The following is a 17,828-nucleotide window of genomic DNA, read 5'->3' as shown; positions in this document are numbered from 1 at the left end:
ACAATACGTATACGTTGGTGCACAGAAGGTAAGCAAGTTATTAAGATTTTTCAGGGAACTATGTCAAATAAATGATGACAAAACATCATCACTTAGATAATTAACCTTTAAAGTAATGGGCTATAAATAATAAGCATTAGGTATGGCTGAAGGCTAATCATCTAAAATTTCGAAGGCAACTTCCAAATAATAGGAAATAAAAATATAAAACATAAGGTGCAGTGAATAATGGACTTGATAAAAAGGATATAGTCACAAAAATACACTTCCTTAGTTCCTTCGCCAAAAATTTTCAACAGTTCGTATCCACCCAAAACGTGGATAAACATTCAACACCACGACATCCAGGTGGCAGGACATCAAAATGCTTTAAGAGAAATTTAAAAAATAAAAATAAAAAGGGTTCAATACATCCTGCAAAGAAAACCTCAAAACACATCTAGCAATGATCGCCAAATTTAATCAACTTCCTCAATCTTAGGACCAGCACCGCTTGAAGCAGATGGTGGAACATCATCATCCATAGCACCAGCACCCATGTCAGGACCAGCTCCACCTTGATACATCTTTGCAATGATTGGGTTACAGATGCTCTCCAACTCCTTCATCTTGTCTTCAAACTCATCCGCCTCAGCAAGCTGGTTACTATCCAACCATTGAATGGAACCGTCAATTGCATCTTCAATCTTCTTCTTATCATCTGCAGTGAGCTTAGAAGCAATCTTTTCATCCTTGATGGTGTTCCTCATGTTGTATGCATAATTCTCAAGAGCATTCTTAGCATCAACCTTCTTTTTGTGTTCCTCATCCTCTGCCTTGTACTTCTCTGCCTCCTGAACCATCTTCTCAATCTCTTCCTTAGAGAGTCTTCCCTTGTCGTTGGTGATTGTGATCTTGTTCTTCTGGCCGGTGGTTTTATCCTCAGCAGAGACATTGAGGATACCATTGGCATCAATATCGAAGCAGACAGTGATCTGAGGAACACCCCTAGGTGCTGGAGGAATGCCAGAAAGTTCGAATTTTCCCAACAAGTTGTTATCCCTGGTTCTAGCTCTCTCACCCTCGTAAACTTGTATCAACACACCCGGTTGGTTGTCTGAGTAGGTTGAGAATACTTGCTCCTTCTTTGTTGGGATGGTCGTGTTCCTTGGAATGAGGACGGTCATGACACCACCGGCAGTTTCCAAACCAAGGGAAAGTGGAGTGACATCCAAAAGCAAGAGATCCTGAACCTTCTCGTTACCCTCACCACTCAAGATCGCAGCCTGAACAGCAGCACCATAAGCAACGGCCTCATCAGGGTTGATGCTCTTGCAGAGCTCCTTCCCATTGAAGAAGTCTTGCAAGAGTTGCTGAACCTTAGGGATCCTAGTAGAACCACCAACAAGGACAACGTCATGGACAGTGCTCTTGTCCATCTTTGCATCCCTCAAACACTTTTCAACAGGTTCCATACACTTCCTGAAGAGATCCATGTTGAGCTCCTCGAACCTAGCACGGGTAATGGTGGTGTAGAAGTCAACACCTTCATAGAGAGAATCAATCTCAATGGTGGTTTGTGCAGTTGATGAAAGGGTTCTCTTCGCCCTCTCACAAGCGGTTCTCAACCTCCTAAGTGCTCTGGGGTTACCAGAGATGTCCTTCTTGTGCTTTCTCTTGAACTCTTGAACAAAGTGGTTAACCATCCTGTTGTCAAAGTCTTCGCCTCCAAGGTGAGTGTCTCCAGCGGTGGCCTTAACTTCGAAGATACCCTCTTCAATGGTGAGAAGAGAGACATCAAAGGTACCACCACCAAGGTCAAAGATCAACACGTTCTTCTCACCGACGCTGGTGGCCTTCTTGTCAAGACCATAGGCAATGGCCGCAGCGGTAGGTTCATTGATAATACGCATAACATTGAGACCAGCAATGACTCCAGCGTCCTTTGTGGCCTGACGTTGGGAGTCATTGAAGTATGCAGGGACTGTGACAACAGCGTTCTTCACTGTAGAACCAAGATAAGCCTCGGCAATTTCACGCATCTTCATGAGGACCATGGAGGAAATCTCCTCAGCAGCGAACTGCTTGTCCTCACCCTTGTAGTTGACCTGAATCATGGGCTTGTCAGCAGGTCCGGCAATAACCTTGAATGGCCATAGCTTGATGTCGCTCTGAACAGAGGCATCGGTGAATCTTCTACCAATCAAACGCTTAGCATCTGCAACGCATTGAAATAACAGATAATAAGCAACAGAGACATAATAAAATGAATAAAACAATTACGAAAATGGATTCCCTAATATATTACATAACAATTACAGCAAAATTCATCGAGGTGATATTAAAAATTATACAAACATCCAACAATCTCAGATTCTCAGTTTTCTGTTAAATATTAATTCTACTTGAATTAATTCTACTTGAATATGGGTTGAATTTTGACGAATTATGTGGTTCAACTGGAAAGTCTAACACTAAGAATAATTTCATGCTTAACATATAATAACTCACCAAAACATATTAATCAGCTCAAGAACCAGAATAATCTGAAATATTAATCAAATAAAAGTACATTGTACTAGGAAGCATATCTCATTGGAAAACAAGTTATAAATAGTCAAGCATCTAACTTTTACAACTACAGATTAACTCATTAAATCACTTATGAACAGTTAATATGAGAGAGCATATAGATCTACGTAAGTTCGTACACAAATTCAGATCTAACATTGACGAAGAGAAAGAAACATAATTAACTAGACAATAAGCTAACAGATCCATATCAGCTGAGAAAACAGAACTTAGATCTTACCAAAAACAGTGTTGATAGGGTTCATGGCGACCTGATTCTTAGCGGCATCACCAATCAAACGCTCGGAATCAGTGAAAGCAACGTAGGAGGGAGTTGTCCTGTTCCCTTGGTCATTGGCGATGATCTCAACACGGTCATGCTGCCACACTCCGACGCAGGAGTACGTAGTTCCGAGATCGATTCCGATCGCAGGTCCGTCTCCCTTACCGGCCATCGTAGATTGACGAAGCTAGGAGAATGCGAGAGATCTGAAGACTAGGGTTTGTTATGTGAGGCGCGGCCACACAGAACAGAAATGAGAAAGAAGAGAGAATGTAAGTTCTTACAAAAATGAGAAAGAAGATTAGGGTTTTTACGTTCGTTATGGGGTTGGAGAGGAGAGTGCTTATATATGGGTTTGGGTTTTTGAATTTTCAATATATTTTTCGAATTCTAGAATGTTCTTTTAGCCGTTCCGTGTAGATGGGATTTTGCATATTTTGGGAGATGGCGTAGGAAGCTCTTTTCTTCTTCTCTGCTCTCTGGTTGGTTCCAGATGTTTCTTTTTCTGCTGACTCGGATTCACATTTCATTATTTTATTTTATTTTATTATTCCATCAATTTATCAGTACAAGACTACAAGGGCCGATAACTAATTTGAAATAAAATTAGGTTAAGATTCTTTCCTTTCTTAGTAATTTTTTTTTGTTACTGTATTTGCTTAATGTAATTTTGGCAGTCCTATTTTTTATTTGGAAAACAAACTTTTATATTTATGGTCCTATGTATTTTGATTATTAATTAGCATAAATAAATCATAGAGTATAAATTATAGGGATGATAAAAATATACTAAACTAAATATACACCCAAAATTCCTAGAGATTTACATTTTCTTTCATTTGAGTATGCGTTTTTTTTTTTTGGTAAAAACTTAGATGACATCGACTTTACGTGTAGTTGATATCTAAGAATCGTTAGATAAAAATTTAGTCAAATCAATCAAATAATCTAACGAAATATCAACTCCACGTAAAGTCGATTGCACCTGAGTTTCCACTTTTTTTTTTTATTAAAGATAGGGAGACTTGAATCCGCGACTTCTTAGGTGATTATAGAAAAATTATATCATTTGAACTATAATTCATTAGCTGAATATACATATTTTAAATATTGAAAAAATATTCATATCATATAACATATAAAATTTGATATTCTGAAACATGTCAGTAAGCATAATAATACTAAAATAAGTGTTATCATATTTTAGCATATATGGTGATGATCATAGGTAGTATTACGCATTCATATGTATATCTCTATTAGAATAATGAATAATTATAAGGAATAATTTATTTAATCAATATTAGATAAATTTATTATAAAATTATTTTTTTAACTTTTTTTGAAGAATTTATGGTTTTTAAGATTATGATTTAATATTTAAATTTATGATTTAAAATTTAAAATAAGTAAATAATTTCAAAAATTTTAAAAATAGTTTATTCCCTAATTTTAAAAATTTTAACTACTAAGCATCTGTAAGTATAGATCGATTTTGATGTAACAAACAAATAATATTATATTTCTTTTATTTGTAAGTGAGATTTTTAAAATAGTAAACGAAAAAGTTAATTATTTATCCCAATATCATAATTATAAAACATATTCAACGGTACGTAATGAATATAATTGGGTCTAACCCAATTAATAGAAAATAAAGATAAGTTTTAGATCTTAGATATAATATAAAAATAATATAAACAGAAGACAAGTGTTGTATTGAACAACTAACTAATTAATATGAGAAACGAAAAATGTCATAACACCTCTCTTTCTTCCTATATCATTCTTCTTCTCTTCTATCTGAATTCTCTCTTTTCTACTCCAATTTCTCTAAAGCCACTTACTATAATCAAAATCGTAAAGTTTACAAAGATAATACATTTACAACTCAACTCAACTACAGTAGTATCAATCTCAATGGTAGAGTTTAGAAGGTTAATCTACTTAGCCCCTTTACAATGCAATCCTCAACCATGGATTGGTATGCCTTCTGGTGTTGCTATGCTTCCTCTTCAACTCCTGAACAAAAAGTCATACCATTCTATTGCCAAAGTCCCCAATTGAGATAATAAGTTCATTGATATAATTGGCAAGAGTTAAGATAAGCTAATTGATGCAGAATGGACAACCTTAATTAATTGCATGAGCACTTTTGATTCTCTCAAGTGTTTCTCTATTTATGTAAGTCAACAATTATAGGCATGTAAAGAAGAATGTTAAATAACAAGCTAAGGTATTGATCAAGATGAATTAGACCCAACACAAATTACATTTCCTTTGTGATATAACCTTAAACTAATGATGAATTACAATCAGATGGTTCCCTATTTATAAATAGTAGATAACAGTGGCAGAGATATAATGTCCTTATCACTGCTTTTCAAAATTTACTTATTAAGACTATGGTTGCAACTACCAAAAATAAAATTTACATCATAATGTACCAAGCTTTGAAGTTTGATTAGCTAAACAATGTTACAGGCCAAACAATGACCACATATCTTAAAATTCTCGTGATATTTCTTATTTTGTTAAACTGTAGTTGCAAATAATGGCAACAACATGCAACACATATAACATGAATTACCATATATGGTTGAAAAAACAAAATTAACAAGCTGAAAACTCAAGATCTTCAAGGGAAAAAAAAAAAAAAAGAAAACGCCATTGCCAAGAATGGAACGATCGCAGTGGGATTCGAACCCACGACCTTTAGATCCGGAGTCTAACGCGATATCCACTCCGCTATGCGATCAAACATATGAACAATGGTACTACGAGCTTTTAAATTCTGATTCAATCGAAGCTACATCTCTGAGTTTGGCAAAATACAAATCGACATGCATAATCTTATTTTCAAACCTAACATTAATTAAAAACAAAAAGCAAGTGGATTATTACGAGATCATAATTGTTGTTATCGATATGAGAAACATCAACAAATGAGAGTAAACTGGAAACCGAAACCAAAACCAAAAAATGAAAAAAAATCTTATATATATATATAGAGAGAGAGAGAGAAAGAGAAAGATAGAAGAGTGAGGAAGTGAGTGTTTTTGTGATGGCGAACCTGATAGATTCAGATCAGAAAAATCCAAAGAATGCGATGTATGGTTCCTCGCTGCGGGTAACGGTGACAAACGCGAATTTGAGATCTGAATTTCTGAAAAGAACACACGTTCTCGCTGGAAACGAAAGACAAAGTAATGCGGGTTTTTGCACTGATTTGTGAAAGTTGTTTTCATTGTGGGCCCAAAATAAACGTGGCCCAAGTCCGCTTTCTCAACATGGGTTTGGAGTTTACTACGCGAGGGAAATGGATCCTCTCAATTGTCAAAAAAAATTAAAAGTGTAAAGTGTGATTTTTAATTATTTATTATTTTCTTTTTTATTTTTTTAGTCCTACTTATAAAATTAATAGTAAAAGATCATATTTTACTTTTACAATTATTAAAAAAAAACAAAGAAAATCCATTCTCCTACACGAGTTAGTTTAAAATTTTAAAAAAATAAAATAAAATATAAAAATTTATATTCAAATCAGTTTATAAATAAATTATTTTGTATTTAAAAAATTATTATAGAAGTATTTATTTTAAAATTATGTAATAAATAAGAATGATAAAATAATTTTTGAAAAATAAAAAAAGTCAATTTTTTTTTTAATTTTTCAAAAATTTTTAATCAATTTTTAAAAAGTTAAAAACATATCTAAAAAGTTATACTAAATATCATTAATATAATTTTTTATAAATAAAAAATTTTAAAAAATAATTTTTGAAACTTTTCAAACAAATCTTTAATAGTGTTTAGTGTTTAATTACCAAAACATAATGATCATATAGTCGAATTTTACAAGGTCTTCTTTTAAAAATAGAAGATAATAACAAAAGCTTTTTAAGTTTTTTGGATCCCAACAAGAAAAATATTTATTTTGATTTTTCAATGCTTTATTTTCACATCAGTGAATGCAAATGTTTATCTTTACAGTCTACCTTTTATGATCAATTGCCATTTCTCAAAACGAATATATAAAACCATGAGACAAAATTAATTTTATGAAAAGAAGATTCCAAAATTAATAACAATAATAATTTTTATATATATAATTTTGTTATCCATGGAACTCACAAAATTTTACCATTAATAATAAAACAAGATAAAATTATAGAATTAATGTGAACGAAAAATAACTTTTTAGTTACAAAACATCTAGATAGGTTATAGTATTATACTTTATCGGTTTATCCAAATCAAAAAGTAACGAGTTAAATAAAATTGCGTCTTATCTTAGTTAATATTAAAATATCACTTTTTCTGTTTTTCAATTAAGAGGTCGCGGGTTCGAGTCACATATCTTTTTAAATTTTAGCCAATGAATAATAGCTCAAATGGCATAGACTCTCCATATTCAATTAAGAGGTTGGGAGTTCGAGTCTCCTATCTTTCCAAATTTTTTAAGCGGGTTCGAGTCTCCTATCTTTCCAAATTTTGCTAAGAAGCAATAGCTCAAATGGCATAATCTCCACATACTCAATTAAGAGGATGCGGATTCGAGTCTCCATATCTTCGGTAAAAAAAATTAGTAAATTACAATCTAGAGTTTTTCAATAAGATCCGCCGCTGGTGATTTGGCTAGCAAACAAATTATTTTTAGCTGGTTATGCTCCTAAAGAAAATCGTAACCAAATTGAGGAGGTTCGTTTCGGTGATAGGATTTAAATAATTTGTGACCATTAAAAATTTTTTGTTTTCAATGTCTACTTGATGTATACACTTTGCTAGCAGACACTTGTCTTGATACATTTTATCTGGTCAACTATTTTTGGGATCATTTAATTTTAAATTACGGCAAATTATTCCACTGATAACCAATTAGATCATCCATCGGCATAATAATCAATTTAAATGGTTCAACTCATTTATTTATTTAAATAAAAATTTAAATTTTATTTTGTATATATAATAATATATTAGTTAATTAATAATTAATTTTTAGATAAAATTTAGATTTACAAAAAATTAATTTTAACATATTAAATTAAGAGATATTGTGAAAAAATTTGTTAATCTCGTCTATCTATCTATTTTTATTATATAAAAAATTAATATTAAATTAATGTGAAATTAGTCTATGTCATATAATTAAATTTTTTTTGTATAGTGTTAACTATTTTGAATATGTGACAATTATTAAAAAAAAAACTTTTTTATTATCATTGAAGCATGTCAATTATTTTGAATAAATGACAATCATTAAAAAAATTTCATGTGTTATGCATTTTTCTTTACAATAAAAAAAAAAACATATTCTCTTAATCAATACTCTTAATTAATTAAATTTACTATATATCATTATGCATTTTAATCATAATAAAGTAACGGTTAATGTAATTAACAGTAAATTGTTATAATAATAATTTTCAATTACAAATAATCAAATACAATAATACTAATTTTATGCTTCGAGAGTTATATAACTTATTTTATAACTAATTATAAAATAAAAATTCATATTTTATTCTTTATTATCTAAAAAATATTGTATAAAAATTTATAATATTAATTTTTTATGTATATTGTGCGACTCTAAATCTAATTATTATTAATATAAAATACATAATTAAAGTCTATTTGATATGGACAAAATCAACATTTTCAAAGATTTGTCGACTTGCAATCTAATTTTCTTTTGCCACTCATCAAGTTGGCCACTATTATTTCTTAGTAAGGATGCCATCAACACTTAGTAATGACGTTATTCAAAATGCATCATAGAACAATATACGTATATTACATAAATTGTTTTATATTCTCATCAATTATTTGCAATATTTTAATTGCTTAGATATATATACAACAATGCGATAGAGATGTAATTCACTACTATTTGCATAACTTATTATTATTTTGATGTGGGGAACACACAGTTGTAATATTAGCCATGTCTACGTGGTTACACGTCCTTATGGCATTATATTTTGTTTTCGATTGATATGATAATATATAATATTTTGCGATAATACAAATTACGATCTTTCTTTAATGTTGTATATTATTTTGTAACGGTACAACTACGTACGTAGAGCCTTAATTAATTTAAAAATACTATTTGTATATTAAAATTAATTACTAAAATTAACTACTAATATATTTGTATATAAATATATATGTAATTTAATTTATTTTTAATGTGTATTTATATTTTAACATGTATTTTATATTGATGACTAATTTTGGTGGCTAATTTTAGTGTATATGTAGTATTACTCTAATTAATATTAATTAAAAAATATTAATCATCTAATATTTTTTTAGTAATTTTATTTGTATGTGTTATTCGTGTAATATTATCGCAATTTAATTGTATTATTAATTTATTATTATTACAAGTTTCACCGTCTGGTTGTCCTTTGCAAACATATTTTAATCTCGTGGTTGATAACTATTTATGCACTTTTTGATTTTTCTAATCTTCTCGTTACCGGTCCTTTTAGCACTTTTGGGCAAATATATCTATCTATGGTTAATTAGGTGTCATCTTCAATTAGTGACCTTATGAACTTTATTAATTTTACGATTTTACTAATTTTGTGGACTAATCATAGAAAGTATGTGAGCACTATTCCAATAATGGTGCCACAAGATACTTTTGTTTTTTTTTTTTTTGACAAAAAAGTTGATTACTTTTGAAGGAAAATGATTAATTAATAGCTGTGAGGGAAAATGTAATTTTTGAAAGAATTCCGTTAAAAAGACAATGAAAAATTTTGATAATGTGTATAATGGATTATAATATAAAGAAAAAAAAATCAAAGAGTTATTTTAACAAATTAACTATCTCAATCTTAATTTACCAAAAGAATTTATCCAAACACCTTATTTTTTTTCTCTTCTTAAACCGTCTGCTACCACATTCTCATCAATCATCCCACCACTCCGGTGTTAGAAGTTCCATCACCGGCCATCAAACAATCATCCATATAGTTATTAAAATAATCATCCGACTACCTAGTAAAATAACCATCCAACATTTGTTAAGTGTTGTTCCGGGGTTTACCTGAAACCGGATGATTGGACTCTGAAGTGAAAGCCCAAACACGGAAGGACGGTGGTCTCCGACTTGTTCATGCTTGGGAGCCGCCGTCCGAGTTGTGCGTATGTGTTTGAATAGGTGGGGGTGGTACCTACAAGACAATTCGATATCTAAATTAGCAAGGGGCCGGGTTAAGCAGGTTTAGAGTATTGGGGTCCCTGTTTACCTGAGTGTGTTAGTGTATTTATAACGGATGAACCAATAACTACCGTTGAAGTAATTCCACTTCTGATGGTGGATAACCTTTCCTTTATCTTAGGGTTGTTGAGATCTCTCTTCTAGAAGTGGATGCGAGATTTAAGGAGGCAGTTACTCACTTGGATAAGTGTTGGTTACTTGCCTACGTCGAGCCCGACCTCTTGGAGGAGGTCGGACGAGCGTTAGAGGCTAATCTTCTAGATTGAGCCTATTAACTTGATCGAGCATGGCTTGTGTTTTGGGGCAGGGTATGAACAAGTGTATATAATTAAACTGAATCAAACAAAATAACCATCTAATTAAGAATTAAAATAACCATCTACATACCTAGTGAATTGAACATCCAACATCTAAATTCATGAAATAAAGCACTCGCCTTCTTAATATCTTCAACACTGGGCTGCGCGACGGGGCTTCCTATTCTTGGATTTCCTGCCACAGTGTGCCAACGGGGACTTCAGCCGTGCCCGCTGCGGCAAGATCCAGGGGGTGCAGCATTGAACAATTGCCGGTTACACGGTAACCGAATGTGGCTGCGGCGACGAGAAAGAAAGGAAGGCCTGCGGAGGGATTTGATCCTCTTTGGTCAACCTGAACCTTTTTTTGTGCGCGACAGGGAAGAAAGGAAGGCATGTAGAGGGATTCGATGTTGTTTGGTCGGCTTGAACCACCTTTGTGCGCGACGGGGATGCTCCGACCGCGATGAGCAGGGCGGCGTCGAATCGTGGTCTGGGCGGCGGTGGCATTTGTTGTTAACCGGTGAGAATGGAAAACAATGACCGTGAAAGACGTGAAATCATATGCAGAGAGCGGGAGGGTGGTGGTCTCAATGTGACACTGAGACAAATTCTAATTTCTGTTTGAATTCAAAAAGAGTATTTATTATATGATCTAAATATTCTTTTTACTTTTATTATATACACTAAAATTATTGTCTTCCTATATTTTTTCTTTTTAAAATACACTAAAGTAAGTTATTCAGGGTTATAGTGTGTTTAGTTTGTGTTTTTATTTTTTATTTTTATTTTTAGTTTTTTTTTGTTTTTTAAATTTTATAAAAAAATGAAAACAGTAAAATTTTGTTTTTATTTTTCATTTTTCTTATAAAATTAAAAAGATATTAAAAATAAACCAGAAAATAAAAATACCAACCACAGTTTTGTTACTTGTTCAATTAGTTGTGACCCCTCTATTTTCTTAACCTTGATTTGATAATAATTTCCAACAAAACTTAATTATTATTTAATTAAACACTTAATACAGGCATGTATAAAGTCAATTATGTTTATTTAAATAAATATGACACAATGAACAAACTGAATTCATTAAACTATTTTAATTAGTTGTTACTCACTAATTAAGACAATAACTAGATAGAAATTAAAATGAGTCACGTGGTGATTTCATTTGATTACACTTTCGTCTTTGACTCATATGATGCACCATCCACCGCACATGGTTCGATCAAAAAGGTTTATAAAAAATATAATATAAATAAAAAATAAATATCAACATCGTATAGAAATGAAAACGTGGGCCCACATATAAAGTAGGTCCATGAGATTTGATATATGACATGAAAGGTTTTTGGACCCATTGTATCAAGTATCAACCACTGTCTGTCGTCCCCACCAAGTGCCAAATCTTCACTCCACCAATAAAATTCGCCAACAAAAGCAGAGGTGTGTAAGTGGTTAAATTTATCCAATGAATACCAAAGATCATCATCAAAATACTCTTTTTATTTAACCAACTTTAGTTGATTGAACAGTCGTTTAAGAATAATAATAATACTATCCAAACTCATAAATACTCACTCCATCTTTATTTGTTCAGGACGAATTTTTAGCTATGCGGGATCTTAGACAAGTTGGATCGAAGTCGGGTCAGGTTTAGGCTATACCTGACCGTACATGTTCCAGTAATATATATACCATGTATAATTGAATAAAAGTCATGATATTTTTATGGAGAAAGACATGTTAATTTTTTTGGTGAAATTACATATTTTTTATATGTTTTTTTTTGTACTTTTTTTTTTCAATGTTTTAATATTTTTCTTGTCTCATGACTCTTATAGATTAACTTATTCACTACTTACTTATTTTCATAAAAAAAATAACATATTTTTTTGTAGAGGTGGCAAAACGGGTCGAACCCGTCGGACCGATCTTCTAAATCCGCTAAAAAAGGCGGGTTGAGTTAGGATTTGGAGCCCGCCAAACCCGCACCGCCAAACCCGCACCGCCAAATTGGCGGGTTTTGGCGGAGTCGGGCGGGCCGGTTCGCCAGCCCGAAGATTTTTATTTTTCTTTTTTTTTATTAAATAAAATAGTGATTACTATTATAAAATTAATAATTATAGAATTTTTAAACACTTTTTTTTCATTTTTTGTTTTTATTCTTTTTTTTAGTTATTAACTTTATTTATTTTATTTTACAATTTCGTATATATGCTCAAATTATGTGACTTATTTTTAAAATAAAGATATTCTATTGATAAATATTATTTTGAACAATTTTATTGAAGTTAAAAATTAAAAAAAAATAATAAAAAAATTATATTATAATTTGACTATTTTTTATTTGTATTTAATTTTTTAATTATTATTTTTTGGTTAATTTTAATGAATTTTATTTAAAAAAAAAAGAAGCGGGCTAGCCCGCCAACCTGCCAATCCGCCATAAAGCGGGACGGGCTTGCATTTTGAACCAATTTTAGTTGGCGGGGCGGACCGGTCCGCCCTGTTTATGGGGCGGGTCTAGGCGGGACAGGACGGGTTGGGGCGGGTCGGCCCGCGTTGCCACCCCTAATTTTTCGTCACTTTTTAATAATTTCATCTTTTCGCACTTTGTCACTTTTCAGCAATTTTCTGATATTTCACCATCTTTTCAGGTTTATGGTATTTCGCCATATTTTTAGTATTTTTTGGCAGTTGGACACTCTTGCGGCTACCAACTACAAAAAAACTACTGAAAATATGACAAACTGCTAGAAAATTGCTGAAAAGTGACAAAATGTGAAAAGACGGCAAACTATCGGAAAGTGACAAAAAACATATAATTTTTTCATGAGAATAAATAAATAGTGAATTTATGAGCTAATCGGTGAGGTGAGAAAGTATTAAAATATTAACAAAAAAGAAGGAAAAAAAATGGCACGAAAGAAAAATATAAAACATACGATAATTTCAACCGAAGAAAAATAGCCTATTCTCCTTAAGGAAGGTATTATGACTCATACCATGTTAGAAAAAGTAAGAATAATAAAAAAAATTGTGTGTATTTAAATTGTATAGAATAATATAATATAAAAAAGTATTTATAAATGTTAAGAGAATTAAAATAATAAAAACGTGATATTTTATAATAAATATTGAGATATACTAATAATCCTAATTAATTTAATTATACATTTATACTCTAATATATACATATATTTGTCCACTCCTACCATTCCTCTCTTATCAATCTCTCCATCTGACCCACTCCACAATAAAATGTTTTACAATCACTTTTTTTTCTTATATATTCATTTTTTATTTTATTTAAATATATTTTTTATATATGACCACTAATCCATTTTAGTATTTTTATTTATTTCTGCCACACTTAACATAAGATAAACTAGAATTGCATTTTACGTAATTAATTTCAAAAAATACATACAAATATGATATTTATTTAAAAATAAAATCCTCAGAACAGTGTCGGCTAAAAATATTTAACAGAAGGAAGAGAAAACACCGATAAATTCGTTCATTAATGTGTGTTGCATTTCATAGTTGTCCTGTCCTATATTTTCTCTCTCTCTCTCACCAACCAACCAACACAAACATCATTCGTTGGAGCCACCATTGCCAGCTCCGGCAATGCTCTTGCATACGGTGGTGCAGCGCTGAACCTTCTCGAAACCCTCTCGTAAAGGAGAGGCTTCATATCTTCAGCCGCCATGGGAATACCTTGGGATGACGTCGTTGTAATCCAGCATGGAAAAGACAAAAATGACCCCACCGTCGTCACCGTCAATTGCCCCGACAAGGCTGGCCTCGGTTGTGATCTCTGTAGAATCACCCTTGAGTTTGGTCTCCGTATCAAAAAAGCTGGTAACTAAGAAATTTTTCCTATAAAAAAAATCAGAATTTTATCCATTTTGGACTCAATTTTGGTTTTTTTTTTTTTTTCCATCTTCAGATTTTTGTTTGTGCTTGCTAATGTTTGGTTAATTTAAATGATTTAGTTTTTTTTTTCCTTTTCATATTTTGAATAAGGTTTTTAGATTTAAGTCTCTTAGGAGGGGAAAGAAACTAACTATGGATGTGCTATATACTCCAAAATAAACCAACCATACTCAAACCCTATTGGTTTTACATTTTTTCATGTTTTAATTGAAAATTTTGATCTTTGATGATGACCCATTTTTTTGAATGGCGGCTTTTGCTGGAAAAAGCTTTTCTTTCTGTTTTGTTATGAAAATGGGAGACTGTGCAGCCGCATATTCCTGTGTTTGGAAAGTTGGAATTGGTTAATTCTTTTGGGTTATTTGGAGCTTTTTTTCATCATGTGAATTGTATCTGGATGGTGATGTAGATATTTCAACGGATGGAAGGTGGTGCTACATAGTGTTTTGGGTTGTTCCAAATCCATCATCACTCACAGTAGATTGGGGAAGCTTGAAGACAAGGCTCCTTTCGGCTTGCCCTTCATGCTTGTTGACTTATCACTTGAATCAACAGCTTACTACTAGTCCTTCGCCGCCGCCAATTTACTTGTTGAAGGTTTGGTTAATCGATCAGAAAGGATTACTACATGGTAACTACTAACTAGTGATGTTAGCACTGCATTTGGTCTGTCTTTTTTGCTCCTCATGCAAAAACATATTTTGACACTGTTGTTTGCTACTTGCAGATATCAATGAAATCCTATGCAACCTTGAACTTCTTATTCAGAGAGTCAAAGTGATGCCAACCCCAGATGGCAGGGCTTTGGACATGTTCTTTATCAATGATGGAATGTGAGTATAAGATTCATGTTCATAAGATTTTATTTTAAATATCTTGCATATGATTGAAGATCTTGATTTAGTACTTTATTTGGAATTGACAAACAGCATAAGATGATTCAGTCCTAGGCTAGCTTTAACATATTTTGATTTTAGTGATTTTTTGCTCTCAAGTTCTTCGGATTAGTTCAAATCTGTTCAATAGGTTCTGCAATTTTTCTGCCCTTCATGACTATGAAATATGCTTAGAAGTTTTCAGCAGCAGCTGTTAATTGAGCTTCGACTTTTGTGATAAGAAAAATTACAATGTCACAAATTACATACATGCATGTTGATCGTCACCGATTCATTGCTCTGCCGTCGTAGTTTTTGCATGTACTATATATAAATTAATGTTTTAATTCAATTCTTGTAATGGTTGTCGTAAATAATAAAAGTTTTCATGCATCTTGTGTCCACTGCTGCATTTTTGTTTGGTAGGTAAAAGTTGTAATTTATGTATCTTATGTGAAAAATCAGGGAGTTGCTTCACACAAAAAAGAGACAAGATTACGTATGCGAGTTTCTGAAGGATGCTCTAGGAGACAGATGTATCTCCACTGAACTTCAGTTGGCCGGGCCTGAATACGGACAGCTTCAAGGGATCTCTTCTCTTCCTCCAGCATTTGCCGAAGAATTATTTAGTTCAGAGCTATTAGACAAGGGCTCTTTGCATCCTCTCAGCCAAGATATGGCACCATTGAAGAAGCCGACTGTTATGGTGGATAATTCACTGAGCCCGGCTCATACCTTGCTTCAGATAGAGTGTGTTGATCAGAAGGGATTGTGTTATGACATTATGAGGATTTCTAAGGACTCTGATATTAAGGTATCTTCTTTTGAGTTACCATTAAATGATTCAAAACAAATATTCCATAATGCTAAGGAAATATAAATAACTCGAATGAATTTAGTTCAACATACATGCATGCATTTTCCGCATACCATTTACCACCAGATGTCTAGTTACATGAAGTCTCGTTTGAAATTTGATTATTTATACTTGTTCTTCCTTTTTGGATCAGGTTGCTCATGGTCGATTCTCTTCAAGCGCAAAAGGCTTCCGAAGCATTGACTTACTGGTCCAGCAAAAAGATGGCAAAAAGATCATAGATCCTGAAAGTCAGAAAACTCTATGTTCTTGCTTAAAAGAAGAGATGCTTCATCCATTGCGGGTAATCATAGTGAACCGTGGACCAGACACAGAACTACTGGTTGCAAATCCAGTAGAGCTGTCTGGAAAGGGAAGGCCGCGAGTATTCTATGATGTTACGCTCACTTTAAAAGCGTTGGGAGTAATGATTTTCTCGGTGAGATTTTCAATCTAAAGCTTGTCATGAAAATTTAGAAATCCTTTGAATAAGTTTTGTTGCAATTCCTAAGTAAAAACCATAACAACAAAGTCTTATCCTACCTAATGGGATTGATTACATGGATCACATGTCATAGTATCCTTTTGTAAATTATATCTATATTCAAACATTCTCTTAAGTATTTCTCTTTCCGGAAAATCTTATTGTAGGCTGAAATTGTGAGACATTCGACACAAGAACGCCAGTGGGAAGTCTACCGGTTTTTGTTGGACGAAAGCCGTGACTTTCCATTGACGAGCAGCAAAGCAAGAAGCCAGATTGTGGACAAAGTGAGAAGAACGTTGATGGGATGGTAAATTTGGTTTTGGGTTTGTTCCTTTTTCATATGAGAGGAGCACTATGTGTGTGTATTTAAATAGCTTTCTTTAAACTTGGTTTCTCCTCTAAATTTGGTTTAGGAAGCTTAACAACTATCATATGATTTTAGCATTTGTATATGTATCATTTTTTATTTGGTTTTAGTAATATTTTTTTGTACATTGTGTGTGTTGGGGGTGTTTTTATTTTTTTTTTGTTGAGCTTCTAATATAGTAATATTTCATTGAGGCTTGATCATAGAATGTGGTCGAAAATATGGTTGGTCCGAGATTAAATGAGCTGGAATTTTGGCCTCTTCAAATTAGAGGGGCCAATTCTTGGGGTCTTACAATAAGGGCTTTCCTGTGTCTCATTGTTTCTTACATTTTTAGTCCTTTTTATTGGAGTTCTTAATAGAGGTGGAATTTTTTATAATTGTTCTTAAAACCCGGATTGCTATTTTATTTTGAGAGTCAATCAAATTGCCAAATACAAATGCCATCTATCTTGTAGTAAATATTCAAATTAATTTCAAAGAATTTTAAATCAGATATGTCGATTTCCAATAAATTTGTATTTTCTAGAAATACTCAGAAATTATTGCCATCGAACAAATTTATCTTTTTATCATTTTGAATGAGATTAATTTGTTTTATATTAGTATTTTTTGGATTAATTATTTTATAAAATTTATTAGAAATATATTTATCTAATACGTATATTAAAATTTTGATTTAAAATAAAAAATTAATTTTTTTTTTACTAAAGATATAAGACTCGAACTCGTAACCTCTTAATTGAGTATGGAAAGACTATGCGATTTGAGTGAGTTATTACTCATTGGCTTTTGAAAAGATAGGAGACTCGAATCCGCAACCTCTTAAAGATTTATAAAAATTTTTTTTAATAAAATTAAAGTGTTCAATCTAAATTCTTGGACTACTATACTAATTAATTAATTATCTAACCTAGGCTAAAGGAAGTGGT

General features: G+C 32.2%; 2 protein-coding genes, 1 long non-coding RNA gene and 1 other non-coding gene across 4 annotated transcripts; 1 reads left to right on the top strand and 3 right to left on the bottom strand.

Moving 5' to 3' along the window:
- Window positions 1–217: 217 nt before the first annotated feature.
- On the bottom strand, window positions 218–3,348 carry LOC107635656 (heat shock cognate 70 kDa protein 2). The gene is made up of 2 exons (XM_016339198.3): window positions 2,792–3,348; window positions 218–2,197 (listed from the first exon to the last, which is right to left on the bottom strand). The coding sequence occupies exons 1-2, from the start codon at window positions 3,003–3,005 to the stop codon at window positions 459–461; spliced, it is 1,953 nt and encodes a 650-aa protein (XP_016194684.1). The 5' UTR covers window positions 3,006–3,348; the 3' UTR covers window positions 218–458.
- Window positions 3,349–4,547: 1,199 nt separating this feature from the next.
- LOC110271392 (uncharacterized) lies at window positions 4,548–6,157 on the bottom strand. The gene is made up of 2 exons (XR_002362099.2): window positions 5,907–6,157; window positions 4,548–5,698 (listed from the first exon to the last, which is right to left on the bottom strand). It is a non-coding gene; the product is annotated as an uncharacterized LOC110271392 (long non-coding RNA).
- Window positions 5,519–5,591, bottom strand: TRNAR-CCG (transfer RNA arginine (anticodon CCG)). The gene has a single exon. It is a non-coding gene; the product is annotated as a tRNA-Arg (tRNA).
- Window positions 6,158–13,831: 7,674 nt separating the features above from the next.
- Window positions 13,832–17,025, top strand: ACR9 (ACT domain-containing protein). The gene is made up of 6 exons (XM_016339199.3): window positions 13,832–14,236; window positions 14,721–14,942; window positions 15,039–15,144; window positions 15,652–16,000; window positions 16,197–16,481; window positions 16,694–17,025. The coding sequence occupies exons 1-6, from the start codon at window positions 14,083–14,085 to the stop codon at window positions 16,838–16,840; spliced, it is 1,263 nt and encodes a 420-aa protein (XP_016194685.1). The 5' UTR covers window positions 13,832–14,082; the 3' UTR covers window positions 16,841–17,025.
- Window positions 17,026–17,828: the final 803 nt, after the last annotated feature.

The sequence above is a fragment of the Arachis ipaensis genome, chromosome B4 (assembly GCF_059453495.1).
Source record: "Arachis ipaensis isolate K30076 ecotype BB chromosome B4, ASM5945349v1, whole genome shotgun sequence".
Lineage (NCBI taxonomy): Eukaryota > Viridiplantae > Streptophyta > Magnoliopsida > Fabales > Fabaceae > Arachis > Arachis ipaensis.
The sequence above is the reverse complement of the archived record's forward strand: the minus strand, read 5'-3'. Positions and strand labels throughout refer to the sequence as shown.